The sequence below is a fragment of the Hyperolius riggenbachi genome, chromosome 4 (genome assembly GCF_040937935.1).
Source record: "Hyperolius riggenbachi isolate aHypRig1 chromosome 4, aHypRig1.pri, whole genome shotgun sequence".
Classification (NCBI taxonomy): Eukaryota; Metazoa; Chordata; class Amphibia; order Anura; family Hyperoliidae; genus Hyperolius; species Hyperolius riggenbachi.
This window is the reverse complement of record NC_090649.1, coordinates 10,197,431-10,212,227: the sequence shown is the minus strand read 5'-3', so window position 1 is coordinate 10,212,227 and position 14,797 is coordinate 10,197,431. Positions and strand designations below refer to the sequence as shown.

The 14,797-nt window shown below is 46.3% G+C and overlaps 1 protein-coding gene across 5 annotated transcripts in view; it reads right to left on the bottom strand.

The window, feature by feature from the left end:
* LOC137570304 (neurogenic locus notch homolog protein 2-like) overlaps window positions 1–14,797 on the bottom strand; it is a 287,509-nt gene that overhangs the window by 52,783 nt on the left and 219,929 nt on the right. For all 5 annotated transcript variants that reach the window (XM_068278937.1, XM_068278940.1, XM_068278939.1 and 2 more), the window contains one exon: window positions 3,888–4,076. In XM_068278937.1, the coding sequence (XP_068135038.1) occupies window positions 3,888–4,076 (189 nt within the window). The remainder of the gene's footprint in view (window positions 1–3,887; window positions 4,077–14,797) is intronic.

Below are 14,797 nucleotides of genomic sequence, written 5' to 3'. Positions count from 1 at the left end.
CTCAGAGGGTGATGTATGAGGGATGTATCCAGGAATAGGATCTGGTAACCTGATGAGGGGTGGTGATCCCACACTGCGTAATGTACCTACCATCTAGCGGTGTAATCGTTGGTTCAGAGGCTGATGTATGAGGGATGTATCAGGGAATAGGATCTGGTAACCTGATGAGGGGTGGTGATCCCACACTGCAGAATGTACCTACCATCTAGCGGTGTAATCGCTGGCTCAGAGGGTGATGTATGAGAGATGTATCAGGGAATGGGATCTGAACACCTGATGAGGGGTGGTGATCCCACACTGCGGAATGTACCTACCATCTAGCGGTGTAATCGTTGGTTCAGAGGCTGATGTATGAGGGATGTATCAGGGAATGGGATCTGGTAACCTGATGAGGGGTGGTGATCCCACACTGAGGAAAATACCTACCATCTAGCAGTGTAATCGCTGGTTCAGAGGCTGATGTATGAGGGATGTATCAGGGAATAGGATCTGGTAACCTGATGAGGGGTGGTGATTCCACACTGAGGAATGTACCTACCATCTAGCGGTGTAATCGCTGGTTCAGAGGCTGATGTATGAGGGATGTATCAGGGAATGGGATCTGGTAACCTGATGAGGGGTGGTGATCTCACACTGCGGAATGTACCTACCATCTAGCGGTGTAATCGCTGGCTCAGAGGGTGATGTATGAGGGATGTATCAGGGAATGGGATCTGGTAACCTGATGAGGGGTGGTGATCCCACACTGCGGAATGTACTTACCATCTATCGGTGTAATCGCTGGCTCAGAGGGTGATGTATGAGGGATGTATCAGGGAATGGGATCTGGTAACCTGATGAGGGGTGGTGATCCCACACTGCGGAATGTACTTACCATCTATCGGTGTAATCGCTGGCTCAGAGGGTGATGTATGAGGGATGTATCAGGGAATGGGATCTGGTAACCTGATGAGGGGTGGTGATCCCACACTGCGGAATGTACCTACCATCTAGCGGTGTAATCACTGGCTCAGAGGCTGATGTATGAGGGATGTATCAGGGAATGGGATCTGGTAACCTGATGAGGGGTGGTGATCCCACACTGAGGAATGTACTTACCATCTATCGGTGTAATCGCTGGCTCAGAGGGTGATGTATGAGGGATGTATCAGGGAATGGGATCTGGTAACCTGATGAGGGGTGGTGATCCCACACTGCGGAATGTACCTACCATCTAGCGGTGTAATCACTGGCTCAGAGGCTGATGTATGAGGGATGTATCAGGGAATGGGATCTGGTAACCTGATGAGGGGTGGTGATCCCACACTGAGGAATGTACCTACCATCTATCGGTGTAATCGCTGGCTCAGAGGGTGATGTATGAGGGAATAGGATCTGGTAACCTGATGAGGGGTGGTGATCCCACACTGAGGAATGTACCTACCATCTAGCAGTGTAATCGCTGGTTCAGAGGCTGATGTATGAGGGATGTATCAGGGAATAGGATCTGGTAACCTGATGAGGGGTGGTGATTCCACACTGAGGAATGTACCTACCATCTAGCGGTGTAATCGCTGGTTCAGAGGCTGATGTATGAGGGATGTATCAGGGAATGGGATCTGGTAACCTGATGAGGGGTGGTGATCTCACACTGCGGAATGTACCTACCATCTAGCGGTGTAATCGCTGGCTCAGAGGGTGATGTATGAGGGATGTATCAGGGAATGATATCTGGCAACCTGATGAGGGGTGGTGATCCCACACTGAGGAATGTACCTACCATCTAGCGGTGTAATCGCTGGCTCAGAGGGTGATGTATGAGGGATGTATCAGGGAATGGGATCTGGTAACCTGATGAGGGGTGGTGATCCCACACTGCGGAATGTACCTACCATCTATCGGTGTAATCGCTGGCTCAGAGGCTGATGTATGAGGGATGTATCAGGGAATGGGATCTGGTAACCTGATGAGGGGTGGCGATCCCACACTGAGGAATGTACCTACCATCTAGCGGTGTAATCGCTGGCTCAGAGGGTGATGTATGAGGGATGTATCAGGGAATGGGATCTGGTAACCTGATGAGGGGTGGTGATCCCACACTGCGGAATGTACCTACCATCTAGCGGTGTAATCGCTGGCTCAGAGGCTGATGTATGAGGGATGTATCAGGGAATGGGATCTGGTAACCTGATGAGGGGTGGTGATCCCACACTGAGGAATGTACCTACCATCTAGCGGTGTAATCGCTGGCTCAGAGGGTGATGTATGAGGGATGTATCAGGGATTGGGATCTGGTAACCTGATGAGGGGTGGTGATCCCACACTGAGGAATGTACCCACCATCTATCGGTGTAATCGCTGGCTCAGAGGGTGATGTATGAGGGATGTATCAGGGAATAGGATCTGGTAACCTGATGAGGGGTGGTGATCCCACACTGAGGAATGTACTTACCATCTATCGGTGTAATCGCTGGCTCAGAGGGTGATGTATGAGGGATGTATCAGGGAATAGGATCTGGTAACCTGATGAGGGGTGGTGATCCCACACTGCGGAATGTACCTACCATCTATCGGTGTAATCGCTGGCTCAGAGGGTGATGTATGAGAGATGTATCCGGGAATGGGATCTGGTAACCTGATGAGGGGTGGTGATCACACACTGAGGAATGTACCTACCATCTATCGGTGTAATTGCTGGTTCAGAGGCTGATGTATGAGGGATGTATCAGGGAATGGGATCTGAACACCTGATGAGGGGTGGTGATCCCACACTGCGGAATGTACCTACCATCTATCGGTGTAATCGCTGGCTCAGAGGGTGATGTATGAGGGATGTATCCGGGAATAGGATCTGGTAACCTGATGAGGGGTGGTGATCCCACACTGCGGAATGTACCTACCATCTAGCGGTGTAATCGTTGGTTTAGAGGCTGATGTATGAGGTATGTATCAGGGAATAGGATCTGGTAACCTGATGAGGGGTGGTGATCCCACACTGAGGAATGTACCTACCATCTAGCGGTGTAATCGCTGGCTCAGAGGGTGATGTATGAGGGATGTATCCGGGAATAGGATCTGGTAACCTGATGAGGGGTGGTGATCCCACACTGCGGAATGTACCTACCATCTAGCGGTGTAATCGTTGGTTTAGAGGCTGATGTATGAGGTATGTATCAGGGAATAGGATCTGGTAACCTGATGAGGGGTGGTGATCCCACACTGAGGAATGTACCTACCATCTAGCGGTGTAATCGCTGGCTCAGAGGCTCATGTATGAGGGATGTATCAGGGAATGGGATCTGGTAACCTGATGAGGGGTGGTGATCCCACACTGCGGAATGTACCTACCATCTATCGGTGTAATCGCTGGCTCAGAGGGTGATGTATGAGGGATGTATCAGGGAATGATATCTGGCAACCTGATGAGGGGTGGTGATCCCACACTGAGGAATGTACCTACCATCTATCGGTGTAATCGCTGGCTCAGAGGGTGATGTATGAGGGATGTATCCGGGAATAGGATCTGGTAACCTGATGAGGGGTGGTGATCCCACACTGAGGAATGTACCTACCATCTAGCGGTGTAATCGCTGGCTCAGAGGCTCATGCATGAGGGATGTATCAGGGAATGGGATCTGGTAACCTGATGAGGGGTGGTGATCTCACACTGCGGAATGTACCTACCATCTAGCGGTGTAATCGCTGGCTCAGAGGGTGATGTATGAGGGATGTATCAGGGAATGGGATCTGGTAACCTGATGAGGGGTGGTGATCCCACACTGCGGAATGTAACTACCATCTATCGGTGTAATCGCTGGCTCAGAGGGTGATGTATGAGGGATGTATCAGGGAATAGGATCTAGTAACCTGATGAGGGGTGGTGATCCCACACTGCGGAATGTACCTACCATCTAGCGGTTTAATCGTTGGTTCAGAGGGTGATGTACGGGGCGGTACGATTGGGATGATACACCTGCGGTAGGCGCAAATCTGATAAAATTCACAATCGTTGTTATTTCTGCACGGACGCTGACGGGACCTCGCTTCTCTTTCTTCACACTTCAGAAAATCGTAAGGAGGACAGATGGTCGTGTCAACTGAAAAAGAAGCAAAGTCCAAACGTTATTCGTTCCAAGTCAGAATACAGTTTCAGAATTAAAATGAACATTCTGTGAGCCTTATCCAGACTTAAATATATTGGTAGGTGAACAGAGGCACCAGAAGGATAAAAGTACATCAAATTTAAAAAAAAAATTGCTGGGAGGAAGTGGTGGACTCGCCTCCGTTAAAGAGTAACTGTCAGGCTGCAAAAGCTAATTTAAACCTCTATTCTCCTGTGTTAAACAGTTTAGAAGGAAGCCAAAAAGGCAATACTGAAGTTAAAAATCTCTCTTACTTTTGATGTGTGCTGACAGCAAGGCTCTGTATTCCCAAACCCTTAAAAAGGACAAGAGGCCGCTTACCATACTGCAAAGCATTCTGGGGCCCTCCCCTCGGCTGCTAGTGAGAAGTTACAGGCTCAAGTTACAACAGCATGTAATGCTAGGCTGCTCACAGCACTGATAAATCTCTGGGCAGAGTATACTGCAGGAGTTCGCTATTGTTCCTAGCCACATGGCTAATTGATATTCACTGCACAGTAGTGTTATTCATTGCAAGGTTTTTTTGTGAGTGGACTCATCAGGAAGCAGGGAGGATATGACATCACAATTGGCTTCATAGGAGACAGACAAACATGGAACCTGCCATGAGCTGTCAGGAGCATCATTCTCTGCAAATACTATATAAAAATTCTGTGAAGTGCAAACGTGGACAGTGAAATGCATATGTAATGTTAGTACAGCCAATATTTAGCTACTGATATATGTGTTTATTTTCTCTGAGACCTTATACCTAACAGCTCCTCTTTAAAGCAGACACCAAGGACTGTAAATATATAGATATACACATTTATTGAAAATACCCCAAAGATGCAAAGCGTTTCGTGGGCACAGCCCACTTCTTGAGGCAACAAGCAGGGGATAAACAACTGTAAACAAAAGACAGAGGCATAGCTATAAATGTTGCCATAAAGAGATACAAATGGATTATTAGTTAGTGAATAAGAATAGTACTTCAAAAATAGTGTTAAGTGATGTTATAGTAGGGGGGTGATTGCAAGGAATGGGTCGGTGTAAACTACATAATGTGTATAGGGGAATGGACTAGATAACAGTGGTAAAAGGTAGTTAGTAAATCAGATTAAGTTGGTATCAAATTGACCGCTTTAGGTATATTTCAGTAGAAGGTAGGGAATGGAATAAGTTGTAGCTGGCAAGAGGGAAAAAGGCATGCGTAGTGGTTAAAAATAAAGATAAAGACTTACCAGCAATTCAGTTATAGCAAGCAGAGCGCCTCTGTACTGTTGTGAGGTCGCTTGCTGCTTTAAATGTGTTAATGCTGGCAGCTCTGGCCTATCCAGAAGCTGCTCCAGTGTGGGTGGGTGGAGTCAGTGGCCATGGTGACAGAGAGTCCTCCAATCAGCTGCTGCCAACTGTAAGGAGTAGATTGGTGTGCATGTGGTCTTACATAACATGCATGCTTTCTCTGCATGCACAGGGCGGTGTTTAAAAAGGGAACATGGAGCACAGTGGTGTTATCTAGTCCATTCCCCTATACGCATTATGTAGTTTACACCGACCCATTCCTTGCAATCACCCCCCTACTATTACATCACTTAAAGAGACACTGAAGCGAAAAAAAATATATGATATAATGAATTGGTTGTGTACTATGAATAATTACTAGAAGATTAGCAGCAAAGAAAATATTCTCATATATTTATTTTCAGGTATATAGTGTTTTTTCTAACATTGCATCACTCTATAATATGTGCAGATTACACAACACTCAGCATTCAAAATGAGTCTTTCAGAGCAGTCTGTGAAGTAATGACCTCTCCTCTAGCAGAGGAAAAGTAAACAGTTCAATTACAGTTGAGATAATAAAAGTCAGATAACAGCCCTCTCCACGACTAAGTTAGTCGGAGAGCTTAATGGCTTTTTTGCATAGAGATAACAACTGGAGTTTCTCAACTCTTCCTGTACTGGACACAATTACACGGATGTATCTGATCTTAATGTTTTTTTTCTTAGCTGTACTACACATACAAATCATAATATCATCATTTTTTTTTTCGCTTCAGTGTCTCTTTAACACTATTTTTGAAGTACTATTCTTATTACACTAACTAATAATCCATTTGTATCTTTTTATGGCAACATTTATAGCTATGCCTCTGTCTTTTGTTTACAGTTGTTTATCCCCTGCTTATTGCCTGAAGAAGTGGGCTGTGCCCGCGAAACGCGTTGCATCCTTGGGGTATTTTCAATAAATGTGTATATCTATATATTTACAGTCCTTGGTGTCTGCTTTAAAGCAGACACCAAGGACTGTAAATATATAGATATACACATTTATTGAAAATACCCCAAAGATGCAAAGCGTTTCGTGGGCACAGCCCACTTCTTGAGGCAACAAGCAGGGGATAAACAACTGTAAACAAAAGACAGAGGCATAGCTATAAATGTTGCCATAAAGAGATACAAATGGATTATTAGTTAGTGAATAAGAATAGTACTTCAAAAATAGTGTTAAGTGATGTTATAGTAGGGGGGTGATTGCAAGGAATGGGTCGGTGTAAACTACATAATGTGTATAGGGGAATGGACTAGATAACAGTGGTAAAAGGTAGTTAGTAAATCAGATTAAGTTGGTATCAAATTGACCGCTTTAGGTATATTTCAGTAGAAGGTAGGGAATGGAATAAGTTGTAGCTGGCAAGAGGGAAAAAGGCATGCGTAGTGGTTAAAAATAAAGATAAAGACTTACCAGCAATTCAGTTATAGCAAGCAGAGCGCCTCTGTACTGTTGTGAGGTCGCTTGCTGCTTTAAATGTGTTAATGCTGGCAGCTCTGGCCTATCCAGAAGCTGCTCCAGTGTGGGTGGGTGGAGTCAGTGGCCATGGTGACAGAGAGTCCTCCAATCAGCTGCTGCCAACTGTAAGGAGTAGATTGGTGTGCATGTGGTCTTACATAACATGCATGCTTTCTCTGCATGCACAGGGCGGTGTTTAAAAAGGGAACATGGAGCACAGTGGTGTTATCTAGTCCATTCCCCTATACGCATTATGTAGTTTACACCGACCCATTCCTTGCAATCACCCCCCTACTATTACATCACTTAAAGAGACACTGAAGCGAAAAAAAATATATGATATAATGAATTGGTTGTGTACTATGAATAATTACTAGAAGATTAGCAGCAAAGAAAATATTCTCATATATTTATTTTCAGGTATATAGTGTTTTTTCTAACATTGCATCACTCTATAATATGTGCAGATTACACAACACTCAGCATTCAAAATGAGTCTTTCAGAGCAGTCTGTGAAGTAATGACCTCTCCTCTAGCAGAGGAAAAGTAAACAGTTCAATTACAGTTGAGATAATAAAAGTCAGATAACAGCCCTCTCCACGACTAAGTTAGTCGGAGAGCTTAATGGCTTTTTTGCATAGAGATAACAACTGGAGTTTCTCAACTCTTCCTGTACTGGACACAATTACACGGATGTATCTGATCTTAATGTTTTTTTTCTTAGCTGTACTACACATACAAATCATAATATCATCATTTTTTTTTTCGCTTCAGTGTCTCTTTAACACTATTTTTGAAGTACTATTCTTATTACACTAACTAATAATCCATTTGTATCTTTTTATGGCAACATTTATAGCTATGCCTCTGTCTTTTGTTTACAGTTGTTTATCCCCTGCTTATTGCCTGAAGAAGTGGGCTGTGCCCGCGAAACGCGTTGCATCCTTGGGGTATTTTCAATAAATGTGTATATCTATATATTTACAGTCCTTGGTGTCTGCTTTAACGGAGCAGAGTCCACCACTTCCTCCCAGCAATTTTTTAAAAAATTTATGTACTTTTATCCTTCTGGCGCCTCTGTTCACCTACCAATATATTTGAGTCCACCCCAGGTGGAGGGGCGATCTACCCCCTTTCTTCCTATCTACAGAGAGCGACTTCTTAATCCTGAGTGAGGACAGGTCTAATCTCCTCACCTGCCTAATGAGTGGTTACCTAGGTGGTAACCCGTGTTTGTGAGTATTACCATCTCACTGTTTCATTTATCCAATCAATTTTGACATACTACACCATATTGGGCTCTCGATTTCTCTTCAACTTTATCCAGACTTATTATTATTATTATTATTTATTTATTGTATTTATAAAGCGCCAACATATTACGCAGCGCTGGACATTAATTTAGGTTACAGACAATACTTAGGGATGACATACAGCAAAATGACAATACCTGAATACAAGAAAACCAGATCACACAGCACAGTATGAGTACAAGGTAACATGGGCGTCCGCAGAAAATGTTCCAGGGGGGGGGGGCAAAAAGTGGGTAGCAAAAAACGGGGCAGCGTGCCGCAAATTTGGGTTGGTGTACGCGCGCCAAAAAATGGAGCTACCGAAAAATGGGTGTGGTCATGAACCAAAATGTGGGTGTGGTCGTGGGTGGAGACAAGTTTACATGAACTAAGCAATGGTGGGACATTAGATTAGGACAGTGGTGGCGAACCTTTTGGAGGTCGAGTGTCCAAACTGCAAAGTCACTTTACTATCACAAAGTGCCAACAGCAATTTAAACTAAATACAAACGTTTTAACTCATACATGAACATTATGGAAAATTAAGTTGAAAATAAACTGTGAAGATAAACAATTTCATCCATCGTACTCCTGAAAAAAATTATTCATTTTTTTTAGAACCTCCCAGTTTCATTTTCTGTTTTAAAAAGCAGAAAAAGTAGGTTTAATGCTATTGTCTCATATGATGATGATTCAGCTTTTTCCATAGTCTCGCAGTTAGCAATCATGAGGCCCCCAACAAGACAAATTCAGCAATCATGAGCCCCCCCCCCCCCCCAATCAAGACAAATTCAGCAATCATGAGGCCCCCAACATGACCAACTCAGCAATCATGAGGCCCCCAACAAGACAAATTCAGCAATCATGAGGCCCCCAACAACACAAATTCAGCAATCATGAGGCCCCCAACAAGACAAATTCAGCAATCTTGAGGCCCCCAACAAGACAAAGTCAGTAACCATGAGGCCCACAACAAGACAAATTCAGCAGTCATGAGGCACATAAATAGACAGCTTTTCACATAAATAGGCAAAATGCCCCCTTAATATGTAGACACCTCTCACCTGGCAGCAGTTCCCCAAAATACACTCAATCTGACAGCATTGGTTCCCCAAAAATAGGTAGCCCCAGGTCTATAGGTGTCCCCAGAATAGGTGGCCAGCGGTATAGATGTCCCCAGAACTGGTAGCCAGGGGTAGAGATGTCCCCAGAACAGGTAGGCAGGGGTATATGTGCCCAGTATATGTAGGCAGGGGTATATGTCCCCAGTATATGTAGGCAGGGGTATATGTCCCCAGTATATGTAGGCAGGGGTATATGTCCCAGTATATGTAGACAGGGGTATATGTCCCAGTATATGTAGGCAGAGGTATATGTCCCAGTATATGTAGCCAGGGGGATATGTCCCAGTATATGTAGCCAGGGGGATATGTCCCAGTGTATGTAGGCAGGGGGTATATGTTCCAGTATATGTAGGCAGGGGGTATATGTCCCAGTATATGTAGGCAGGGGTATATGTCCCAGTATATGTAGGCAGGGGTATATGTCCCAGTATATGTAGGCAGGGGGTATATCTCCCAGTATATGTAGGCAAGGGTATATGTCCCAGTATATGTAGGCAGGGGTATATGTCCCAGTATATGTAGACAGGGGTATATGTCCCAGTATATGTAGGCAGGGGTATATGTCGCAGTATATGTAGGCAGGGGGTATATGTCCCAGTATATGTAGCCAGGGGGATATGTCCCAGTATATGTAGCCAAGGGGATATGTCCCAGTATATGTAGGCAGGTGTATATGTCCCAGTATATGTAGGCAGGGGGTATATGTCCCAGTATATGTAGGCAGGGGTATATGTCCCAGTATATGTAGCCAGGGGGATATGTCCCAGTATATGTAGGCAGGGGTATATGTCCCAGTATATGTAGGCAGGGGTATATGTCCCAGTATATGTAGGCAGGGGTATATGTCCCAGTATATGTAGGCAGGGGTATATGTCCCAGTATATGTAGCCAGGGGTATATGTCCCAGTATATGTAGGCATGGGTATATGTCCCAGTATATGTAGGCAGGGGTATATGTCCCAGTATATGTAGGCAGGGGTATATGTCCCAGTATATGTAGGCAGGGGTATATGTCCCAGTATATGTAGCCAGGGGTATATGTCCCAGTATATGTAGGCAGGGGTATATGTCGCAGTATATGTAGGCAGGGGGTATATGTCCCAGTATATGTAGCCAGGGGGATATGTCCCAGTATATGTAGCCAGGGGGATATGTCCCAGTATATGTAGGCAGGTGTATATGTCCCAGTATATGTAGGCAGGGGGTATATGTCCCAGTATATGTAGGCAGGGGTATATGTCCCAGTATATGTAGCCAGGGGGATATGTCCCAGTATATGTAGGCAGGGGTATATGTCCCAGTATATGTAGGCAGGGGTATATGTCCCAGTATATGTAGGCAGGGGTATATGTCCCAGTATATGTAGGCAGGGGTATATGTCCCAGTATATGTAGCCAGGGGTATATGTCCCAGTATATGTAGGCAGGGGTATATGTCCCAGTATATGTAGGCAGGGGTATATGTCCCAGTATATGTAGGCAGGGGTATATGTCCCAGTATATGTAGGCAGGGGGTATATGTCCCAGTATATGTAGCCAGGGGGATATGTCCCCAGAAAAAGTGGCCATGTGTGCAGGAGGAGGGGAGCAGCGCAGAGAAGAGGGAGAGCTATGGGCACTCACCTTAGGGGGCTCTCCCTTCCTCTCTCGCTCTCCCCTCCGGAGTCCGGAATGAAGTGTGCAGCGGCTGGGCAGCGGGCGGAACTTACCTCCTCTCGTCGCACACGCCGGATGGATTAGCCGCTACTCTGGTCTGATCCAGACCAGAGTGCGGCACCAGAACTTTCGGTGCAGGAGCAAGACGAGGTAAGTTCCGCCCACTGCCAGCCGCTGCACACTTCATTCCGGAGGGGACAGCGAGGGAGAGTGTGCCCCCTAAGGTGAGGGAAGGGGGGGGAGACGTCAGCCCTTCCCCACTGTACCCATAGCTCTCTCTCTTCTCTGCGCTGTTCCCCCCCTGCTGGCTGCACGGGCACGCGGCCAGGGGGGGGCAGCGGGCGGCCAGGCTCGGGCAGATGCCTGGTTTTGCCGTATGTGCGGACGCCCATGCAAGGTAATGCTTAGTCACTGGATGGGGGCATAGAGATCACACAGCACAGTATGAGTACAAGGCAATGCTTAGTTAGTCACTGGATGGAAGCATGGAGATTAGGCAAGTTAAGTTTACTCAGATGCATAGCATGGGTTCACAGTAATGGAGGTGCATGATCAGGTTGGACACAAAAGGAGGAGGACCCTGCCCAAAGGCTTACAATCTAGAGGGAGAGGTAAGGACATGAAAGGTAGGGGACCAGAGTTCAGCTGTGGGTTTAGAGCACTTGTGAGGTGTGGTAGGCCAGAGTGAAAAGGTGAGTTTTGAGGGCTTTCTTGAAGATGTTGAAGGAGGGGGCTGCACTAATGGGTAGAGGTAGGGAGTTCCATAGTGTTGGAGCAGATCTTGAGAAGTCCTGGAGGCGTGCATGGGACTGGGTGATGCGGGGGGGGGGGGGGGGTTAGGCAAAGTTCATTGGAGGAGCGGAGTGAGCGGCTAGGTGTGTACCTCTGAGTAAGATCGAAATGTAGGTTGGACAGGTTTTGTGGACAGATTTGTAGGTCAGACACAGTATCTTGAATCTGATTCTGGACTGGATAGGAAGCCAGTGGAGGGATTCACGGAGGGGATCCGCCGTGGTGGAGCAGACTTAAGCCTGGTACACACTGCAAATTTGGATTGGCCAACGATTGGTCAATGTTACTGCTTCCATGCACTATGAGGGCCAACAGACTTTGATTACTATGAACATATTGAGCAGGTTAGCTCTCAAACTATTTAGAAGTGGTAGGATTTTCAATCAAAATTGGATATGTGTGTGCACCGTCACTTTTATCTGTTAAAAGCAACGGATATGCAGCGAGGAACACATCCAGTGTTATGAAGGCAGTTTCGGCACAAAGGCTGACGCTTCACACCGGATACAGGCAGTATCCTACTTACAAACAGGTTCCATTCTGGGAATTAGTCGGGTCATGTGTCATACATAATATGTCATGTATTATATATAGTGGAGTTTGTGGATACATTCTTTATTTTCGCACAACTTGACACATAGTATAAACATTGTGTTTTGGTTGTTTTTAAATGTGCTTTAACCACTTGCACTCCCATGGGATAAGCATCTCTTCCCCTAAAACCTTCACTTCAGCTCCCAGGGGCATGGATACTCGTCTCAGTATGCATACAAGCACTGCCGATGCGGGCATCCCTTACTTGACATGGCAGCGCACTGATTGGTGAATGGGAACATGCGTTCCCAAAGTCAATCCGAGTGTCAGATGAATTAGTGATTACTGTTGCATCCAGTAACAGTGACCATTCATTAAAAGGTTTGTGAATAAAAGTGTGCTTGCTTTCTCTGTTACTATTTTATCTCAGATCACTCTGCTTCCATGATCTAAAGATATATATACACAACCCTGGGCTGCCCATGAAGCAGGGTGAGGCGGGCTCCTCAGGCGGCAGAAGTGGCGCTCAGACCCCCTCCCTCACCTGGGACTCTACTGTCAGCTCTTCCTTTCCAGCTATGATCGCTAAATTTAGAGCCGGCAGCAAGCAGGACGCTCGCGTCACTTCCTGCAATGTCTCCGACTGTACTGTGGAAGTACAGTGGGGAAGTGACGCGAGTGGTGGAGTGCAAAGCCTGGAATGGAAGGAGGTGAGTTATTGCTTCTCCGCTCACAGCTGACTTAAATGGTGCACAATGAGCTGGAGGGGGAGCACGGATGGGGGAGCCCCCGGTGAGGGAGGGAGGGGTCTGTCCCCCCTTCCTATCGCTGTGCTCACTGCTCTCCCTTCCTGGCTGCTACCCCCTCCAGGCTAACTATACTGGGGGCACTGTTACTACCTATAGGGGGTGGGGGGGGCGGCACCCTCACAAGTTTGCCTCAGGCATATATATATATTGTGACAGACGAGCCGTCAGTGCGCAGAAAACGCAGCCGCAATCGACTTCCTGCCTCGGTTGCCGTTGCGCTGCCCAATCAGAATCTCATGTCTGTGGACACCAGGCCATCCAGCCTGGGGGGTCTCTGCTGTCTTCAGGGGAGTTAGTTAGCAGAGTTCTTTTCATGAAGCCTGTGCCCTGTGACTTGCTAATGAAGCCAGAGGGGTAACACTCAGATGTTAATTAACAAACCAGGAGTCTTTTCAGAGCCAAGGAAGCTAATCCCAGCAGGGGGCAGACTTAGCGGAACCATTCAGCCAGGATAGGGAAACATAGAGTTATGATCTTTATGCATGTTTTAGAAGTACCATACATCGGAGAGCTGTGGAGAGGGGGATGAGATATCCCAACTGTTGATTTTTTTTTTTTTTTTTTTTTTTTTTTTTAGCAAGCAGAGGAAATAGAACCCAAACAATCTAAGCATGGAAACTCTATGTGTCCCAATTTGGGAAATAAGACATACATATGCATATATTTAATCTCCTTCCTTGAATTCACCTTCTATCTATGGGTACACACGAAGTCATCGAGAAAAGGAGCAATATGTGAGCTCAAACGCGGATAAGACGCCGCCTGAACGCGGATCTGAAACTTTAGCTGGTACATAAGAGTTGCCATGGATACCATCAGCAGCGTGTGACGGTGTTGAGGTGGTGCGCATAGACTCCCGCATGTACGCGGAATGATGACGCACTGATGGACTCCCCGCCCCGTAACTGATGGGTAGAAAAGACAGACTGTGTAGCCAATGGCAAGCCACGTACACCCTGACGAAGCTCGCAAGTGGGCGGGCGCAACGCGTCGGTGGGGGGGTCTGAATCACGTGACCTGGAGCGCTCCTCACGGCTGCAACATCACGATAGCAGGACACGGCATCAGTGCGCCTTCCCCGCCATACGGCAACACAGCAGAGCGGGTGGAGCAGATGCCTGAGAGCCTACGCTGTCCGATGATCCATACCTTGGTGGTGAATCGTTCAAATGACATCGCAGTGACGGTAACTGAATGACGGAACTACTCATGGTGAGACTATCTGGACTCTGCTATAACTAGCTTGCAAGCTGAAGAGGATTCCGATTGCCCTTCGTTATTAGGCACATACTACTCTCTCCCCCTCTCTGAAGATACGGCTAAACTGGTACCGGTACCGCTAGGGGTGGTTGAGTGTGTGGTGCGAGATGAAGGTGCGGATGGTGGTGTGCTCAATACAGGCTACTTTTAATTGATTTTAATTTGGCTACACATGATTGGATTCGGTGTCACAATAAAGCTAATTTTCTATTTTTGCATATACCTATGATCTCTCCCATTTTTACTGCTTATAATATTATACAACATATTTTGGTGGGGCTGATCCCTCGCATTGAGGTGTGGGTATTACAATTTAAGGTGGCTGTTGAGATAGGCAAAGTTTATTTATGATTTTGAAACATTCTGCTGCCAGCCAGAGGACACATGGCTGGCGGCCATCTTGCTGAACTTTGAATTGAGCTCTGAAACAAAGGGAC